Source organism: Mycteria americana, chromosome 5 (assembly GCF_035582795.1).
Source record: "Mycteria americana isolate JAX WOST 10 ecotype Jacksonville Zoo and Gardens chromosome 5, USCA_MyAme_1.0, whole genome shotgun sequence".
Taxonomy (NCBI): Eukaryota; Metazoa; Chordata; class Aves; order Ciconiiformes; family Ciconiidae; genus Mycteria; species Mycteria americana.
In genome coordinates this window covers 10753938-10773971 of record NC_134369.1, presented here as the reverse complement: position 1 = coordinate 10773971, position 20034 = coordinate 10753938, and the positions used below count along the sequence as shown (strand labels likewise).

Here is a 20034-nt window from a genome sequence, read left to right as displayed (position 1 = left end):
AGAGGTGTTGTGGACTGGGAGTTGTAAGATGGGGTTGAGTCCATTCTTCAGATCTCAAGCAAGTCAGTTTTTCTCCTTGTGCCTTATTTTCTTTTCTGTAAGATGAGGCTTGGTACTTCCTTTTTCTGGAATGTGCTATTGGATCTACCGGTAAGCAAGAATTTGTGATCTAACAGGTTGTTTAAATAGCTTCTGTTTATAAGCAGAAGAGAGATGTTTGTCTTAATACATTCTATTACGGATTTCTGTTAGTCATAGAGATTACTATAAACCTGTGACAACAAAGGAAAGGCACTGAAATTCTGTGTTGTGGAAGTACGAAAGTGGTTATCTAAAAGACTTTCTGTGCATGCTGGGTGGGATACTTTCCTCCTGAAAAGACTCATTACCTTAATACTCTAGTGAGCTAGGCTGGGCATTTTACTACATGTAGAACCATCCGTCAGAGTTGCCCATCTCTCTAATACAGAGTATCCTATTTATGATGAGAAGGATGAACAGAAAGGGGAGAGATTTCTAGGATTAACTTGGTTAAAGCAGAGTTTGTTTATTTCTATCCAGGTCTTTCTCTTATGGGACATGGGAGTTGGCAGTTTAATTTTTCAGGCTTAGGAAGTATGTTGAGATGCAATGTAATCTCTACAAAATGTGTGCTTAGAAGCTGCTTAAAGGGAATCAATAAGACAGTATGAATGCATTTAGGCTAGGAGGGGTAACTTGTTTAAAGTAAGGCAGTGAATTTCTACGACTGTGGTTAAGCTTACAGCAGACATGAGGATGGCTGTGTCCCTAGTAAATAATTTTCTGTAACCGTGTCAGAACTCTAGCTCATTGCTCAAAAGCACCTGCTTGCAGTCCTGTGCAACATCATAGAATGCAGCAGAATGAGTTACCAGTGGGGTTCTGTCTTAAATAGAGTTGCAAATTCTTTCTACATAAAACCCTCAATTTGTCACTCCATGAAACAAGGAAAAGATCTCCAAACTAAGCTCCGAGGTGAGAATGGAAAAGTTTCTCCATCTCCTTTTTTGTGTATACTATTACCCAAATAAAAAGTGGGGAATATTTGGGCAGGGGGGAGAGTAATAGTAGTGTCAGCTGACTTAAACTTCAATAAGACTTAAGCCTCAGTATGGCTTTTGGGAAACTCATGTGTTATAAAAGGGTTTTAAATTTGAGTCCAAATCTTCTGCTTGTAGTCTGTTACCTCAGCAGGAGTTGGTATAATCTGATGTGTTTTATGAGTCTTGGTGAGTACTTATTGCTTGAACAGGTTCACAAAGTCCTGGTAAGCAGGGCTACTGCTTGAGGTAGACCTGCATCTTAGTCCCTGGAGTGAGAGCATAAAGGGATGTGTTGTACATCTATGCAGTGATGTAGATAGGGCCAGATATTTGTTCTGTCTTCGTCATATGGTGAGACAAATTAGATTGAAAGTGTATTGTTTAACTGGCATTAATGTAATCAAGATTCCTCCAAAGACTATGGAAATTTTGAAAAGGATATGTTGTTGTAAGTTGTCAAGTTGTAAGGCCCTTGCCAGTAATTTTTCACCATTTGGATGGGCTCATTTAAGTGTTCTACAGATACTTGGATATTCTGTTTCTTGAAGCGTTTAAAATCTAAATGGGTGAATGATAATTGAAATTGAGCTGCAAATGGCAAAAAAATGTTGAGGTTTCTACTTCCTTTGGACTTTAGATATCTAATTCCTCTGTTGATTTGCCATATGTATTGCATGTGCTCTAGGTGTTTGTTCTTGTTCTTCTTTGTACTGGTGTCAGTGCTAGTATGAGGTATGGAGGAATAATGTACGGCTATGGATGTGAAAAAGGGCAGAACAAATAAAACACACTATGCCAAACCGGTTCTTTGTTTAAGTGCTTATCCATGGGGCTGCTTTTCTATTATAATGCATACCATGCATTAATATGGCTACAAGGTAGTTGCTTCAGTTCCCTGGAGGCAGGCACCATCATTCGAACTAAAACTATAGCAGGTTTATTTGCAAAATGACAAAAAGCTTCCTGCCCATAGGTAAGCACTGTTTGCTGTACTGTGTGAACTAAGAATTGCAGAGGCTTTAAATGCTGTCTTGGCAGCTTTGCCCTTTAAGGGGAAGCTTCATGTTTGGGATATCAATTCAAGACCTCTATCCCTGGAGATGTCCCATATTCTCACTATAGCATTACCACCACTACTTTAGGTGGCCATACAGTGAGCTGCATTAGCTCACAGTTGAGCTGAAAAAAAATTTCAAAAAATCCTATTTTTTTCAGCTGGGACCAGCAAGCTTGTGTGCTTGCACAGCCATCAGGCTACTTGCTATTTCCAGTGCAGGAGAAGCTATGTGGAAAGGGAAAAGTTAGGAGAGGGACCAATCTCTTTGGTAGCAGTACAAACTTACATTGCCTTAAGGGTCATGAAACTGTACCTTTAGGTGACTTAATTTATAGTTGAAAATGAATTGACTTCTCCTCTTCATTCTGTAAGAAAATGTCTTTTAACTATTTGCATTCAGTATAACTGCATGCTTGGAGGGGGGAAAAGCACTGCTGTGATTTTAATACATTTTAATTGACTTGTGTTGTCATACAATGCTAAGATATTGGCCCCTGTACAGTTAAGAAGAGAGGTCTGCTCTGGTGAAACTTTCAAGTGTGTCTTATTCCCGCAGTACTACTTTGCTCAGGAAAACTTGCACACTAATGAGTGTAAATAAGATGAGGCAAGAATTTTTATCTGTGTGCGTTAAGCCACATGGTTAGAACCCAGTTAATTATGAGGAGAATATATAATGGATTATAATATGGGTGAGATTTTTTCAGTAAGAATAGTTGAAACATCAACTTGATTAGACTTGATCAGATGTTCTAACACAGTATGCAGCCTTTAACCCTGCCTTTTTCTTTTACCTAGCCAGAGAAACAATTTTTTTTTTTTCATCTGGAAGTTCCCCAAAACTGGCATAATTCCAGGATAGCATTTCTTGAATCACTGGAAATTTTTAAAGCTTGATGAAAGCTTTCTAAACCTAAAAAAAAAAAAGCATGACTCGTGCAAGTCTACAAGAATTTGAATAGTTATTATCAAGCTTGGGAAGTGGGCAGACTTTTCCTTTTCCTTCTGTTGAAAGAAAAGAGATTACAGGATTTAGACTGCTACTTAAATTTTGTTAATACTCATCCCTATCCTTAAAACAAGATGTCTGTCAATATTGGAAGAAAGAAGGAATGGTCTCTAGACATCAGGACTGAAAGAAATTTTAAGTGCAAATTGAAGCCTTACTACCTTCTATATAACACATGCAATGCTGCTTTCACTGTATGGGATAAAGTGTGCACAGCTTCATCGCTAAATATGTTCATGGGAAGTCAGTAACAGTTGTAATATTCCTAACACACTTTTCTAATTTACCTGCTTACTTCTCAGGATCATCAGTATAACTCTGTATAGGCAGAAAATGGGGGTTTTCTTCTTCACTTAAATGAAATGTATCTCTTGGCTTCACTGGCTCTTAGTTTGAATTTTTAATCCTGTTTTTTTGACAGCTCTTTGACAGGTTGAGAGATGAGCAGCCAGACTTTAGAGCAAAAATAATAGTAGTTACAAGTGAACTTACACAGCCTGAACTGGACCTTAGTGAACCAATCAAGGAAAAACTTTTAGAATGCATTAATATTATATTTCATTGTGCTGCTACAGTCAGATTCAATGCAACACTAAGGTAAGTCTCAAATTCTGTACACTCTGATCTGGTAAACCAATGATATGCAAAGGGAGGGGGTAAAGCAGGTGTCTGCATAATCTTGCAAATATTCAGCCTGTCGGGCTACTTCATGTACTCCGAAGTTTGTGTGCATGGTCAACTTCATGATGCCCTTTAAGGTAATCATCTTTCCCCTAAACTTATCTTAAGCTGTTGGATTTTCATTTGTTCTTGGGAAGATGGAAGTGTATTATTTAAACCTGCTTTGCCAGAGGTTAGAATTACACTATTCAACATGGAAAAGTTCATGTCTTTTTAAAGCTTTAGGCAAAAAGATAAATCGATTATTAGTGCTTAGAAACTAAATAAATTATTTTTCTACTTTTGTTATAAGCCCCTCAAGTTTTGCATGTTGGGTTTGTTTGTTTTTAACTAAATCCCTGTGTGTGAATTTCAAAGCCTTTTTGAAGGGAAGCAGTTGAAGAGACTAGGGAGTGTGTTGCTACTCCAGGTCTTCCTAACATCATGTGGTGGTCTGATATCTGGGATGGGTAGAAAGGATACAAATAAGCTGTAGCTGTACATGTACTGTGCTCACTAGTAATGTTCAAGCTTTTTTTCCTGGTATGTAGAAGGGAACACAAGTTATTCCTTTAGCCTTCCTTGTTAGAAGGGGAACTCACATTTTCAGAGGATAACTTTGTGGCAAAACTGTGGGGAAAGTTCTAGCACTTGTTCTTTACCTGATGAACAAACAGGAGACTAAACGCTGCTCAGCTTTCTCCATGTCTTCAGAAAGTCCTTCATTAAGAAGAATAGAGGTTTGCAGGGAGTAGGGAGAACTAGATGCACAGGGAGAAAGGTGAAAACTAGAAGTTGAAAACTTCCATGTTGTACAGAAAATCTATTAAGGAAATACTACAGAAAGGAGTACCAGAAGCAAGAAAATATAACTTTTGTCTTTTAGCAAAAACAATTACTTGATTTAGTGTTTAATAAATGAATAAATATTTTGTTTGAATAAATACCCAGTTTGGGTAACTGACTCAGAGGAATAGCTCCAATTTTGAGGGGGGTGGGGGAAGTAAAGCAACTTTGAGATAAAACACTTCTCTATTCAGATTTCCTTTGAGTTGTTACAGAGGTTGGCACTACCTCTCTAAGAATGCTGTACAGTATGCTAACATGTCATAAGGTAGCCCATGTTTATCACTGTTTCATGGTCTTGAAATGTTAAAGAGCTGCCAACCTGACAAAAGCCTAGAGGGACTTCAAAACAGTTTGAAAGACTGGTGGAATGGGGTCTTGGTACAAAAAGCCTCTGGCAGTTTCTGCTTTCTTGGCAGGCCCAGTATTTTGTTTAGCAAAATAGAAAATATGAGCATTTCTTGGATGCTCTGGTCTCAGCTCTTTCATAACAGATGTGCTGGAATGGTTGGAGGAACCTTACAAATCTGAAGACCACCAAGAGCAGCCTTCATCAGATATTTAACAGGAATAACTAATGTAAAGTTCAAAATACTTGGCTTGGGGCCAGCGGTAGGAATAAAGTCAAGAAAGCAAAATACTTGGGCTTATTTTGGAACTCTTCCTGGTTTGTATTTGCTATACACTTCTGTATCTTAAAATGGTGTGTACAGCTCTGATTGTGAACTCCTTCCTTTGACTTCTTGAAAGAGGCAGTGAAGACTGAGAATAATACTTTCTTTTTAAGATAAAAGTAATTTATTGAGAAGTAACATTTTCCACTGATTTTAATTGTTTTGGGATAGTGGTCCCCTCTCTCTTGTCCCCCCAACACTTCCGTAATAATGTGTGATAAAGCAGTCTTAAACTTAGTGCTTACTGGGGGGGGACCAAGATTTCTCTGTTAATGTAACACTTCATTGCAAGGACTTCGATAAAGCTTTATTCAGCTATATTCTTGAAACTTAATTGATTAGTACACTGTGTACAAGAAAACTAGTGCCCATATTAGATATTCTCTCCAGCCTATAAAATTTGAATTTTATAAAATAATCATAGTAGTTGGTCAGTAAGCTGTGTTCTTGTATGTTTCTACAATTACCATATACTCTTCTACAGTGTCCTTAAGGACTCTATTTTAATGAGAAGCAGTGAAGTTGGAGGATGAAAGTGTGGTTCTTGGTGGTTTTCCTTTTTTTTTTTTTTTCTTCTTTCCTGTAATCCTGTTGTGCTATTGAGCCTTGTGCTATCCTACAAGAAGATGCCAGTCTCCAACTTACTAGCCCTCTGAGCCTTCTGAGTTGTTGACCTAACTGAACTTGAACTAGAAAGTTTAAAACTGATGCGCATCTCGTGGCAGCTAGGTGTTGTGTTGCGTTATTTCCTTCACCTTTTATTAAAAATGTAGGATTGGGATTTAGCTTGAGGAGATCAAAGGTATGCTTACTTTCCCACTCTTGTAATGGAGCATGAGGATGACAATAACAACAGGGTAAAACTTAGGAAAATTATCCTGAACATTGAGAGATGGTCTAGATTAAGGCACTGGCATATTGTTCTAAGCAGAAAGTTAGGACACTGTCTATGATGCTTTTTTGAGAAGGGTAGGGTGTTTAGGAATACTTTATATACCTATCACTGAGGCATTTAGGAGTGAATTGACTAGTTATTTCTTTTTGCTTGTTTCTGTCTTGCTTTCTGCTAATCAAACTTCTGCTTAATCAACAGAGATGCTGTTCAGTTAAACGTGATTGCCACACTACAGCTCCTCTTCTTGGCACAGCAAATGAAGAATCTGGAAGTGTTCATGCACGTTTCGACTGCTTATGCATATTGCGATCGAAAACAGATTGAGGAAATTGTTTATCCACCTCCTGTTGATCCCAGGAAACTGATAGATTCTCTCGAGTATGTGTTATGTTTTATGAAGCTACTTCAGTAATCTGTGACCACTTGCTTCCTAGTAATGAAGTACCAAAAAATGGTTAGAAACCTGAAAGATGAAGAAATTATCTTATGCTGTTCTGTAGGTCTGACAGCATGACTGACGCTTCCCTTTTCTGTAAAGGAGATGGGCTAAGGTTTTATGGTCGCTTTCAGCTGAGCTGGGTGTGGAGTAGTACTGAAGGAGTGGGATGCTGGTATCTATTCATGATGCCTCCTATATGCTGAGAGTGGCAAGTTTTGCAGCTGTATGAAGAGCTGAATCAGGAGCTATTAAAAACAAAAAAGCTGTTCTGTTACAAGTATGCTAGTGCCAGCATTGTGAAGGAAAGAGATAAAAACAAGATACTCCCCTACAGCAGCCTGCACTACATCCACCTAAATGCCATAGCAAGATCAGTCTGAGGTGCTGAAATAATATTACTTAACTCCTCAAACACAACTGTAGAAGGAGTTCCATTGGGTATTCAGAGAGCGCAAACATTAAAAATCTGTTTCTGTACCTTTTTAGTCTTGATTTGGGCGTTACTGGGGGGAAAAGAATTACTCGTTCTGTATTTTTTCTGTGTATATTAGCTGTCCTGAGGTCTTATTTAGTAGCTGTCAAACCCTAACTGAAACAGGTGGCAAATATGGGATAAGTCAAGTGTAATGTAATAAATAATCTCATCTCTAAATCAGTCTCTCCCTTCATCCCTCTCATACAAAATATCACCCCCTGTAAGAGAAGTACAAAACCAAAAATAACTATTAAAATAAAATATTTTCTTTAACTTGTTATAGATGGAAGAGCACTAACATTGAAGACAAATGAGCTACAACCTAGAATCCACATTGAGACAACCTGTTTTTATAATGTTGACTTTTAGATACACTTTCAAATGAGATATTCTGAAATAGTCATATTTTTGTCTATCTTTTCTTTTCACAAGCAGGATAAATACAACTTAAACTTTGGGCTTGGACAGCTGTCTCTATTTTAGAACTCATGGCAATGAGGGAAGGCTTTTGTAAACTTTTGCAAGAGTGATCTCTCTAGCCAACAGCTGACAGACACGTAGAAACAGATTTGTGTCCCTTTCTGGGCTTTTCTACCCCTCTTCCCACCCCAATTCATATCATGAAGGCAGTCTGATGCACATCAGCTTTGACTGTAATGGAACATTGGTGAACAAGAATAACAATGTTGGCTAAATTCCATTTATGTTGTTAAGATGTTGGGTGGCTGAGGCAAATAAAATCCAAATCCTGTGCTGAAGTGGAGAACACCAAAGTAGCAATAGTTTGAGGCACACCTCTGTTGTGCTTGTATGCTATGACTGAAGGTTATTACAATTTTAAATACAAACTGCTGAATGAATTGAAGCAGGATGAAATTGCAAGACTCAAGTACTTTAAGGGGAGAAACATGGTGATCCAGCTTGCTTCAGAGGTGTGAGATTACATAACACCACAAAGGTGGATGTGATGCTTGTAATGCAGTGGCATCACTTTCTAGATCACTTAATGCTAACTGAGGAGCAGCACGCCTGTGTCCCAAAGACTAACTTGCTGTGTCTGCACTTCATGTTTGAGAAGTTAGTTGATAGAATTAGGATTATAGTAAAGAAATGTACTATTTGCTCTGTAGTTGGTGGGTAATAAATGAATTACTTGGGCAAAAAAGTAAATAGCAGTATGCTTCTTTCAGTGGACACTGAATGTGTAACCCTCCTCTCTCTGAGAAACTTGTTTTCATTTCAGTCTGTATCCCTTTTTCTTTAAAGGAGAAAAATTCATGGTAACTTTAACAACAAAAGAAAATTTTATATTTAATGAAGTTCATAAATGTACATACTTTCTACAGTACACCATATGAAATGGTTCCAAAACACTTTGGAACTGGGCACATGTTCTGGTGAAAGATTTTTTTTGTTGTTATTGTTCGTGCCACTTACATTCAAATGTTTAGGGTTTATGGTTTAACTTGAAACAAAATGAGCATGAAGTCAGTATAAACAGTCTTCTGTAAGTTGGTTGCAATGTCCTTAAACCAGCTTAACTATAGTGCTGCTGTAGGATCTCAAATACAACATTCTTCCTGAAGATGCTTTTTCAGAAGGGTTCTACATAGGCAGTTGCCATCTGAATTTAAATACTATTGTATAAGCAAAAATGAGTAATAGACAGGCTCTATTCAACTTGATTTTTCTGGCCTCTGGGATTGGCCTTCCCTAACTCTTGATGAAAGGTATTTTAGGAGGTGGTGTGGTTTAGCCCCAGTCTGCAATTAAGCACCACACAGCTGCTCACACCCCCCCCCCCCCCCCAGTGGGATGGTGGAGAGAAGTGGAAGAGCAGCTTACTTTCACTCAATAAGAAAACTTGTGGCTTGAGATAAGAACAGTTGTGCTGGTTTTGGTGGTTACTCTTCTGCTTCTCTTCACCCATCCCACCAGGGAGAGTGAGCAAGCAGCTGTGTGGTGCTTAGTTGCTGGCTGGGGTTAAACTGCAACAACAGTTTAATAATTGGAACAACAAAAAAAATAATAAAATTGTAATGAGAAGGGAAATGAGAGAGAGGGGAACAAAACCCGGGGCGGAGGGGGGGGGGGGGGGGGAAGTGATACAGCTGCTCACCACCTGCTGACCGATACCCAGCTAGTCCCTGAGCAGTGATTGCTACCCCCCTGGCCAACTCCCCCCAGTTTCTATACTGAGCATGATGGCATATGGTATGGAATAGCCCTTGGGCCAGTTTGGATCAACTGTCCTGGCTGTGCCCCCTCCCAGCTTCTTGTGCACCTGGCAGAGCATGGGAAGCTGAAAAGTCCGTGACTGGTGTAAACACCACTTAGCAACAGCCAAAACATCAGTGTGTTGTCAATATTATTCTTGTACTAAAATCCAAAACACAGCACTATACCAGCTACTAGGAAGAAAATTAACTCTGTCCCAGCTGAAACTAGGACAGGAGGCTATGTAATTTTAAAGTTAAGTGCAGTATAAGCTGTCAGCAGACATTTATTGTTTGATACACAGATGCTTATGGAAATATTTTACAACTTCTAGCTGTTTAAAGTAGAAGGAAATATGTGACAGGCTAACTTCAGTGGGAGTTGGTATTAAATTCTGAAAAGCTGAGATTTTAAGTGTACTAGTTTAGTGTTCGATACTGGGGTTGTTGCAGAAACATGAAATATAGAACTGAGTTTTTAATTATTGCCTAAATTTCTTCACAGAATTTCTTGTTCCTCTATGCTTATGCAGCTTCTAGGGGAATGCTAATGCTTTGGTGGGTTTAGTTTGTTTTTTTCGTTGAGTGTTTTTTTGCCTTGGGTGGTGTTTTGAAGAAGAGATTGGATTTTAATTTTACTTTCTGAAGTATTTTTGATTTATCTGGGTTATCTTTTTTACATACTGTTTTTGACCCTGTTCCCCCTATCCCCGGTGAAGCAGCATGCAGTAATTTACACTTGCCTCTTATTTTGTTTCTTTAGGTGGATGGATGATGGTCTAGTGGAAGATATTACTCCTAAACTGATAGGCAACAGACGTAATACTTACATATATACAAAAGCCTTAGCCGAATATGTAGTACAACAAGAAGGTGCAAAATTAAACACAGCCATCATAAGGCCATCTATTGTTGGTGCTAGCTGGAAGGAGCCTTTTCCTGTAAGTCATTGCGTTTTCACTTGATGGTCTTGCCTATAAACTGTAGTACGTACTGACAGCCTGTTTATCTAGTGACCTTCATAGAATAAAATCTTTTATAGTATGAAGTTGTGGCTTGGTTGCTTCTGGATAACAACTCTGATACAAAACCTGCCAAATACAGTATTCTTATGTGGGAAATTTAGGGGTAAATTACTTCTAGTCATAGAACAATACACTTCTATCACAATGGGAGATACTATTTCACACATGAAATAAATGGTCAGCTTTTTACTTCATGATTCTGTGTATCTTCATCTGTTTTTACCTCTTCAAGATGCTTTGGTATGTCAATAGCTGCAAAGGATGACTAAGAAAACTGGGGACTGCAGGACATAAAGATGTTTTGGCCATGCTTCTTTTAGTCAAACCCTGTAAGCTTTGCAGGGGATGGCATAAGTTCTATGTACTGTATGCTATATTGATATATGGCTTATATGCTATATACTTCCTCCTGTGTGGGAGATTGGTATTGGAATAGCTTTTCCAGTTCAAGACTGAATGTCTCTCAAGCCCTTAAAATCGATATAATTGACTTTGCATACCTTTTTGAGTAAGTACAATGTGCATGTCAAACCAGTAAGTATATACTGTCTAAATACTGTCATTAAAGATGAGCAAGAATGTCTTCTGTTTGAAAAATGAAAAAACTAATAATCAATAGCAAAACTGCTTATCTGTTTTCTCTGAGTTGCTAGAAGCTAGTCTAAAAATACTTGTAAACTTGAATACTTTCAACATAAACATATTTATACAGACAATGCCCTGCAGTTTATTCACTAAGAAATAAACAAGCTAGCATCTCACTTTGAAGGACCAGTGAATCTATGGGTAGATCTCTTGTCTGAGTCATAGCAACTTGTTACATCACCAGATTTTGCTATGGAAGAACTTCATTTAGAGATATGGAAATTAATATCTCTTTCCTCTTTAAGGGGTGGAGGGAGAAGAATACACTTGTAGAAACTTCTGAATTTTTCAACTTGGAACTGCTGACTTCAGTATGCTCTAACCAAATTATTTCCCTCTCCCCTGTTCATAATAGGGATGGATTGATAACATCAATGGACCTAGTGGTTTCTTCATTGCTGTAAGTAATGAATATACTTACTTCTTTTTTTTCTCCTTTTTGAAGGCAACAAAGCTTCCTATGTCTTACTGGTGGGTCTTCTCTCTCTTTTTTTGTTGTTGTTGTTGTTTTGTTCTTTAAGGCAGGAAAAGGAATTCTGCGAACAATGAGAGCTTCCAACAGTGCAGTAGCAGATCTTGTTCCAGTAGACGTTGTTGTCAATACGACACTGGCTGCAGCTTGGTATTCTGGAGTTAATAGGTATAACAGGTGACAATAGAGTATTAAGTATTTTGAAATTATATTGTGTATTTTAATTAATCAGTTTTCTATTGAACTTCTAATCAGTGTGCTGCTGTTGCCCCAGGACAAAGGAATCTAAGGTTCTAACAGTGTTAGTTGCTTAAAGTGTAACTTCCTTATGCCAAAGACGAAGACATCACCTACTGATACTGTTGTACAAGCTATGCCTGAAAATTCTTTCCTGGGCCTTGTTGTAATCAATACAATCTGCAGTAATGTAGGTGACACTTTCTCTGAAAGAAAAGAAATATAATAGTTAAAGAAAGAGAAAAATACTGGAAGATTATATAGGAAGCAAAAAATCTAACACAGGACTGACGCTTTCTGCTTTATGTAAATGATGCTGTTGAGGGAAAGGATAACTTTGGGTATGTCTTTTGTCTGTGTTTTTAAAAGGTTGTTTGTCTTCTAATTTGCTCTTTTGTCTTTTTTTCCCCCCAGACCAAGAAATGTCATGGTATATAACTGTACAACAGGTGGCACCAATCCTTTCCACTGGGGTGAAGTTGGTACGTCATGTTTCTTTTTTTTTCCATAAGCCTTAATAGAAAAATAAGGTCAAATAATAAAAGCACAGTCTATAATCAGTAGGTCATATTACGTAGCCATACCTCTCAATTTTGCAGTGTATTGTGCTTTTTCATTATCTTCCACTGTTAATTCTCTTCCCTTGTAGCATTATCACTGTTTCATTTTGTTCTTGGTTGGTTTTTTTTTTCATTCTGTTAACTTAAACTATGGAAGAACTGATTTTTCTGTTTTGATGCTGCCATGACCGAATCTTCAGAGTGTGGGTAGTGTGCAGAGAAAAGCATTGCTCAGAGGAGCAGTAGTGATGTTGGGTTTAATGCTAACTTTGCTAAATACATATGGATAAACAGCCCACAATTAGATGTTTTGTACATCTGCATAATTGAGAGGTATGATAATACTTTTGCACGTGTGTAGCTCTTTGTTGTGTTTGGCTTAAGTTAATTGTTGGTTGAGGTGGCTTTTTTAATTTTCAGATAGCTACATGAGACTTCAACTATTCCTGTACAGGGAAAAGTAATCTTTAAGAAAGTATGGCCACCTATTTTCAACTCTTAGATATCCAGACTAGAGTGTAACTGACATGCCAAAAGCTTTGTAATAGTTTTTGTTGTAAATAGCAATACAAGCTGACTGGCATGGTAAAGCTGTTTATTAGCTTTCAATTTTTTTAGAAATAGAGTTCTTAAGCTCAGATTATTTTTTTTTTCTTTCAGTTAACTTAAGTACTTAAATCTCTTTTACTTCTCTTGACTACTTTCTTCATGCTTTTTACTTGCTTTTGCCCATTTTATACATATCTGTATTTATAAACGTTATTACTTCAGCCAAACTTGGAATATTGCTGACTTCATTTATATCCCAATTTGAATCAGGGTATTTAAACACTGTCTATAACAACAGCATAAAGTTACAGGAGATGATTACAAAGATGAGGTGAATTTGAACATAACTTTTTAAGACCCTGATCCTGCATATCTGTCATGTACAGAATTTTCAGGTGGCAGCAGGAGTTTCTCATGGAGTCCCATCCTAATTACTTTTTTCTTAATACTTAAATATGGATAAGTTGTTTAAAAATGTCATTTGAAATATACTTCAGATGCTTGCGGAGTTCTGAGTCTGTTTTTAAATTACTCTTCACACAACAGATTAGAATAGTCTTCTTCATAGTCTTCTTCATGAAATAAAGATGACTATTTAAGTAGCTTTACATGCTATATAAACTGAAATTGCTGTGAATTTTTGAAATCAACAGCTTCTAAGGTAGGGAAGAGGAACAGAAAGAGAGAAGCTACAATAAAATATACTGAAGATGAAGGCATAAAAGACCTTGATTATAATAAGAACCAGTTTAACAGTATTTTAGCTTAAGAGCTTATGACTTTGTTTTAGTTTCTGTGGATTGTAGAAGAGTTAGGGTGGCTATTTAAATAACATACTGAAGTAAATATTGTACACTGTAATGTACTTTGAAAACCATTAAATTTTACATGGTTATTATCAAAGCTGTTACACAACTTTTCTTTCTCAGAATACCATGTAATTTCTACTTTCAAGAGGAATCCTCTCGAACAGGCCTTCAGACGGCCCAATGTAAATCTAACTTCCAATCACCTTTTATATCAGTACTGGATTGCTGTAAGCCATAAGGCCCCAGCATTCCTGTATGATATCTACCTCAGGATTACTGGAAGAAGCCCAAGGTAACAGTGACTAGCTCTGTCTTGTCTGTTCCTCTGACTTTTAAACAAAGCTGTGCTTATGCTATTGTGTATATTGATTTTTACCCCCCCCCCCCCCTCGAGTGCTTTGTGACTAAAACTCAGCCTTTTTTTCCTGAGAACAGGTCCTTGAATTCAAAGTGACTTTGAACTTTCTAGCAACAATGAGGATGTTTTTGTTGGATAGTTTGGGGCTTGAGTAGTCCAGGTAAACAGAATTACAAGATCTAGCAAGTGATTTTTGTATTTGAATAATAAATATTCAAAATATGTTGATCCTTATTTTTTCCTCCACACATTAGGATACCACATTAATTTGAATTTCAAGATAAATCCATTAGAAGGTGCAGTAAGTTTCCCTGGCTTAAGATTTCATTCCATCCCCTTGAGTCAATATTGGATTGCAGTCAGAAATACAGTGCCTGCATTTTTTCATGATCTTTTGCTCAGATTGAGAGGTCATGAACCATGGTAAGGATGACAGGGCTAAAAATATCTTGCTGTTAAGGTGGTGGAGACTTGTGAAGAAGACATGGCATAGGCACTATCTAGATTTACTAACTATAAGCAATTACAATCCAGTGGTGGTGTTTCTAAGGGATTAACAACTGGCTCAACAATGTTGTCCAAGATATGTCTTGGATCAGAATCCTAGTCAGTTGTTAAACTCTAGGAAGTGGCTTGCATTACGATTGTTGTTGCTATTATAAACTGAAAATGGAACAAGAGAGAGAGTTGTTAATTGCGGGTTATTCCTGTAGATGATACAACTTGATCTGCTATGTTGGTTTTTAGCATCTCAACATTCCGTTCAGTTTATAATATTTACACTAGTCTCTGGCTAACTTCTTAAGTGGTGAAAATGGCATAGCCCTGCTAAATAGGCTAAACTAAATTATGTAGAAGGAATATAAGATGTCACTTCAATTTGTTCCAGATTTGCCAAGTCATATGATCTTAACTCATTGCATATGTTATGTTTTCAAAAGTATTTTTCTTCAGACTCTAAAATCTCCGCTGTGGTGACAGTGTATTAACGCAAGTGAGTATTCATTCATTGTCCTGTAGTCTAGGTCTGTCTTACAAGGAGGGGAAAAGTTACGTAACAGACTTGGCACTGGATCAGTAGAAGGAGGACATGTAAGTGGTTTGTAGGAGAAGAATTCTAAACTGCCTTGGATTCTGTTGTTCCAAGCCTACTCAATACAGCAACAGTAGTGGCAGGAGGCTGTGCCTGTATAGTAATCTTCCCCCATTAAAAAGATGTAAGCTCTTCAGATCAAAAGAAGATATTGAATGTACAAGTTCCTAGCTTTTAGATTCTTTTGCAATTTTAAGTTATTCTTAATAAAAATTGATAGAAATTCTGTGACAGATGTGAAGACTTCATCACTCACTAAAAATAGTTACACTATAAATGCCAATCTACTGTCTTTCAAATGGTTAGGAAGTAGTACTGCCAGAATCTTGTCAGTCTTTAAAAGGTGTCTATTCTTTTAAGTATTTGACCAGTAGGAGTAAAACAAGGCTGTGAATAATCATGTTGTTCAGAATGCTCTTTGCAGTTTTATGTTATAACACTGGGAATGTTGAATCTTGATTTTGCTTTTCCTGGAGTTCTTACTTGATCTCCAAAGATGGAATTTAGAACTTTAATCAGTACTAGTACAATTGGTGACATTAAATATGTATTTTCTAGCCTGTGAAGTATTACCAATAGGAGTATTCCTAATTAGTTTAATATAACAGTGCGTAGGTGAGTCTCCTACCATACACAAGATTTCCAGTTTGGAGGAAAGATGAGAGATTCAACTAAAACAAGCTATTGTTCAGTCACTAAGGTCACTCAAATGCACTTGAAAGAAAAGCTTTTAAGTCTGATACCCAGCCCACTTACAGGAATATAGCTTTCATTATATAGTGCTTTTTTTTTTTTTTTTTAAGCATTTAAAAAACGGGAGCCTGCAATAGGAGCAGTAGAAGCAAATAAACATAGATGCAAGCAAGACATGCAGTGTTAAATCCTAATGGGCTTCATGTGTTGTTTAATAATAGAAGAAATATGAGACTGATCTTTACTCTTGACTCTTTTCTAGTCTTCTGGCTGAAAAGTACTTTGAAAGCTGCTTTAACTGATGGGCTGGAGACAGTCATGGTGTAGGGATGTACTACTGTTGCTGAAGTCATTCTGTTCAGTTGACAGAATGGTTTTAATTACCAGGTGGCATGTACTAGGAAACTTCAAAAGCCTTGGAAACGTTATTGGAGATTCTTAAACTCAATATAATGCTGTTCTGAGTGAAGAAGGGCTGGCTTAATCTACAATGTGACCTTTTCCACCATGATTCAGCAGAAAAACTTGAGCAGTATAGTAAAAATGTAGTAAAATCAGCACAAGAAAATTCAAATACTGTGCTAACTTGACTTCATATGGTCAATAGTCTGCCCTCTGTGCTGAGTCTGAAAACACTTCCGAGGTCTTTATTGCATACAATGTAGGAAAAACTCTTAAGCAATGAAATTACTGTGTAGGTTTAACTGCACTGTTGTCATACTGTCAGGATATTGTAGTGCAACTGAATGAGAAATTTTTAACAAGTGGACGAAATAGATCAGGCCTATGACCCTTCAGAACTAAAGGATTATGTTAATTAAAAAAAAAAAAATCTTTCTGTTCAGGATTTTTTTGAAAATTTATCTGTTGAAATCTTTCTTCAATATGAAATCATTCTTTTTTGCACCTTACTTGTGGAAGCAATATTTTTAGTGAGATGGAAGTCTTTTTGCTGTTTTTGCATCTAGTTGAAGGTTACTCGATTTAACAATTCTCTGATAATATTAACAATTAAGGAAAGGGACGGAAGAAATAATGCATATAATATTTCTTCCAAATTTTATAGAAAGAACATGTACAATGGAGATTGGCATAATGAAGATTTAATATTTTATACTAACTACTTAAGACTATTATAGCATTGTGCAATTACACAAACAGTGGTGATAATCCTTAGCATCCAAGTTTAAGGATAGTGTTGTCAGTAGCTTGCCATATATACTTTGTTGCGTAGCAAAGCTTATTAGTTGTCTAATTAGCTTTAATATAAGGCATAGTTCTGTCTTAACTTTGCATAGTGCTTAGCACAACAAAACCGTATGTTGTTTGAAAACAATTTGGTATATTTGAAATCTTAAAGCCTTTAAAAATACACACGCAGCAGATCTTTCCAATTACTCTGGAAGAACAGAATGCGGCATGAAATATTTAAAGTATTGCTGGAGAATATGAAATTCTCCAGCAATTCATTTTTTGTTACTGCTTCTTAGAAAGCTGAAGGGAAGATGTGGTTGATGTATGCAGGGAGGTGTAAAGGACATAATTTCATATCTATCATTTCAATTTAAAGCTTTTTAAAACTTAACATGAAGCGCCTTTCACATAGTTACTGTCTTACAAACCAGAAATGAGTAAAGAGTACACTTTTATTGAATAGATTAATATGGTTTTTCCTCTTGGAAGTACTTTTAAGTTGTGCACTTAAAGGAACCCCAGAGCTGCTGGGAAGGTAAGAATTCCAGTAGTATGTCTTACACTTCAAAATTTACAGCCAAATGAAAATCTGAACAAAGACAAATCCGAAAGCTTGTTTTATGTATTTTAGAGGAGTCTTTTTTTGAAAAAAATATAATTAACTATCTGTAATGCTTATGCAGAGACATGCAGATTGGCAGCCTGTAGATCCATGGAAGGATCAGTCTGTATTTAGCATCAGAACTGTTTTTAGCCTGGAGACAATAGGTTGTGTGTAAGACTTCTTCAAAACACAGTCATAGCCTTAAGCCAGGTCGCTTTCAATTGTCTGGTATAGAAACATGCCCACCTAAATTATGGATAATTGAATTAACTATTGCTTAAAACTTTTAATTCCTGTGATGTGCTTCTCAAACTGTTGTAATGTATTTTGTGTTAATGGCAGTAAGGACTGCCTAGTAGAGGCAAAATTCTACTTAGTATCTAGGTGAAAGCCTTGCATGCTGTCACACTGACTAGCTGACTGCTGCTGATGTTCAGTTCTTTATGATGATCAGCAGGTCTGACTTTTTTCTGTCTTCAGCTTATGAAGAAGGTGTGATGCAATGCTTGGTATTATACTGACTGGTTATATATGGCTTTGATATTTATGACTTGTATCCAATGGCTATCTCTGGAACAACCTGTGAAGTATATATTTCAAAACTTCAGGTTGAGAGATAAAGTTCCATTAGGTGTATTCATGCTCTTTTTTGAGTTGTGTGTGTATTCCCATTTGCAGGAGGAATATGGTGCCATTGAAGTTATAAAACTTAGTCTGCCAGAGCTACACAAGTGTCCACTAAATGACACTTATTGACATCTCTGAATATGAGAGGCTGTCACCATACTTCTTTTTCTTCTCAAAAAAATAAGTGTAGTTTCATGTTGATTTAGTGCAAACTAACAAGCTGTCACCAAGAAAGTTGGTCCTTTTCTGCCAACTTTGTAATTGATCTAGCAGTTTAGAGAATTTGGAGACATTTGATTCTTTTGGCTGATAGATCAAGAAACTAAACCTACAAACTAAAACCCCAATTTTCCACTGATGAATTGAATCAGCTGGTTCTGTGGCCAGTCGCTAAATCAAATTTGAGTTGGAGGGAGGGAAAAAAATCTGCAGCTGAGGTAGAACTCCTCCTCTTTTTAGCCACTTGATTTTTTTTTTTAATTTAAATCAGCTTAGCTATGCTCTAAAATCATATCTGTAAGTAGAGACAGCAAGATTCCCAGCAGAGGTTAGTCTTTACATTAGTTTAAATTTAGTTTAGGTTTTGTTTACAGAAAAGAGTGAAAACCAATGTCAGTGGCCAGTAACAAGCTCAAAATCTACACTTGTCTAATCAGATACTCATTTGCACCATTTAGTATTTTGCAGGGGCACAAGTTTTCTTAAACTGTAGCAGTCTAAACACTCTAACTAAAACTCAGCTGCTCTTCCAGCTTAGCATAAGAACACAAATTGGGGAGGCAAAAAAGGGCAAGTCAACTAAGTTAAATAATCTTAAGACTGGCTGGGGACAGACCTCTGCAAAAAGTCTAAGCACTTAGCCACCGTGTCGTGTTTGGCACTATTTTTATCCAGGCCGTTTTGCTATGAGGTCTTTCTGGCTTATCTTAATGTTCAGTTCAGTCTTTGTTAGCACAGGATATGGTTTGGATGCACAGTCTATATTCCTGCTTATTTTTGAATCAGAGGAACTCTGGTTCAACTCAGCTCCCACTGTTGCCACCTTGCCCAACTGGTGAAACTATAAACAGGTGTTTGAAAGCATCTAGAAATGTCTACTAATAAAATTACCTGGTGGTCTAAAATTTGAATACAACTCTGAATTTTAATCTGTACATAGGTTCCTATGGGGGTTTAAGAAAAAATATTTGTGCTTTTTGTGCTTTAGAGATACTCTACTTTTTCAGTGGTCTCTGCAATTTGTATTACTCCATTTCATGGGAAGAAAAAGAGGCAATTTTGATATTCTCTTAGATACTGAGATGCCAGCCATTAGTTGACAGTAGGGGACACTAATGTGATGCAAAATACTTTCTTTAGAAGAATTTCTGGGACAATGTGCTATATCCCTTCTACGAGTATGAATGCATCAAGGCAGCTTTCAGAGAAAAATCAGTGTTTTTTATTACTTCTGTGAACTTTATTGAACAAAACTTACCTTCAGAAAGACATTTCCTGTTAGTGCTGGGTTGTTCTGCTTTTTTTGCCTCCTGCCTTCCCCCCCGCACTTAAAATAATCAGTGTATCCTGCTATAAGGATCAAATTGGAAGCAGTTCTGCAAGATGGAAATACTTCAAGCACCCAAAGCAGGAATTTAATAGCATTAGGTTATGTGGTACTGGTTAGTACTTATTAAAATTAAGTGACCATATCTAGCACTGTAACACTTGAAACAATTTTCTTGTCATAAACGTGGGAACTTTACATCTGAGACACTGGATGACTCACATTTTTTGGGTCCACTTCAGGTAGTCTGATCAAAGAGAAACTTGCCCAAATTGATCCTTATAACA

General features: G+C 37.0%; 1 protein-coding gene across 1 annotated transcript in view; it reads left to right on the top strand.

Moving 5' to 3' along the window:
- Nucleotides 1-20034, top strand: part of FAR1 (fatty acyl-CoA reductase 1) — a 40299-nt gene that overhangs the window by 11773 nt on the left and 8492 nt on the right. Inside the window, exons 3-9 of the mRNA XM_075502094.1 lie at nt 3552-3727; nt 6404-6583; nt 10099-10276; nt 11361-11405; nt 11527-11654; nt 12129-12196; nt 13753-13924. Of these exons, the coding sequence (XP_075358209.1) occupies nt 3552-3727; nt 6404-6583; nt 10099-10276; nt 11361-11405; nt 11527-11654; nt 12129-12196; nt 13753-13924 (947 nt within the window). The remainder of the gene's footprint in view (nt 1-3551; nt 3728-6403; nt 6584-10098; nt 10277-11360; nt 11406-11526; nt 11655-12128; nt 12197-13752; nt 13925-20034) is intronic.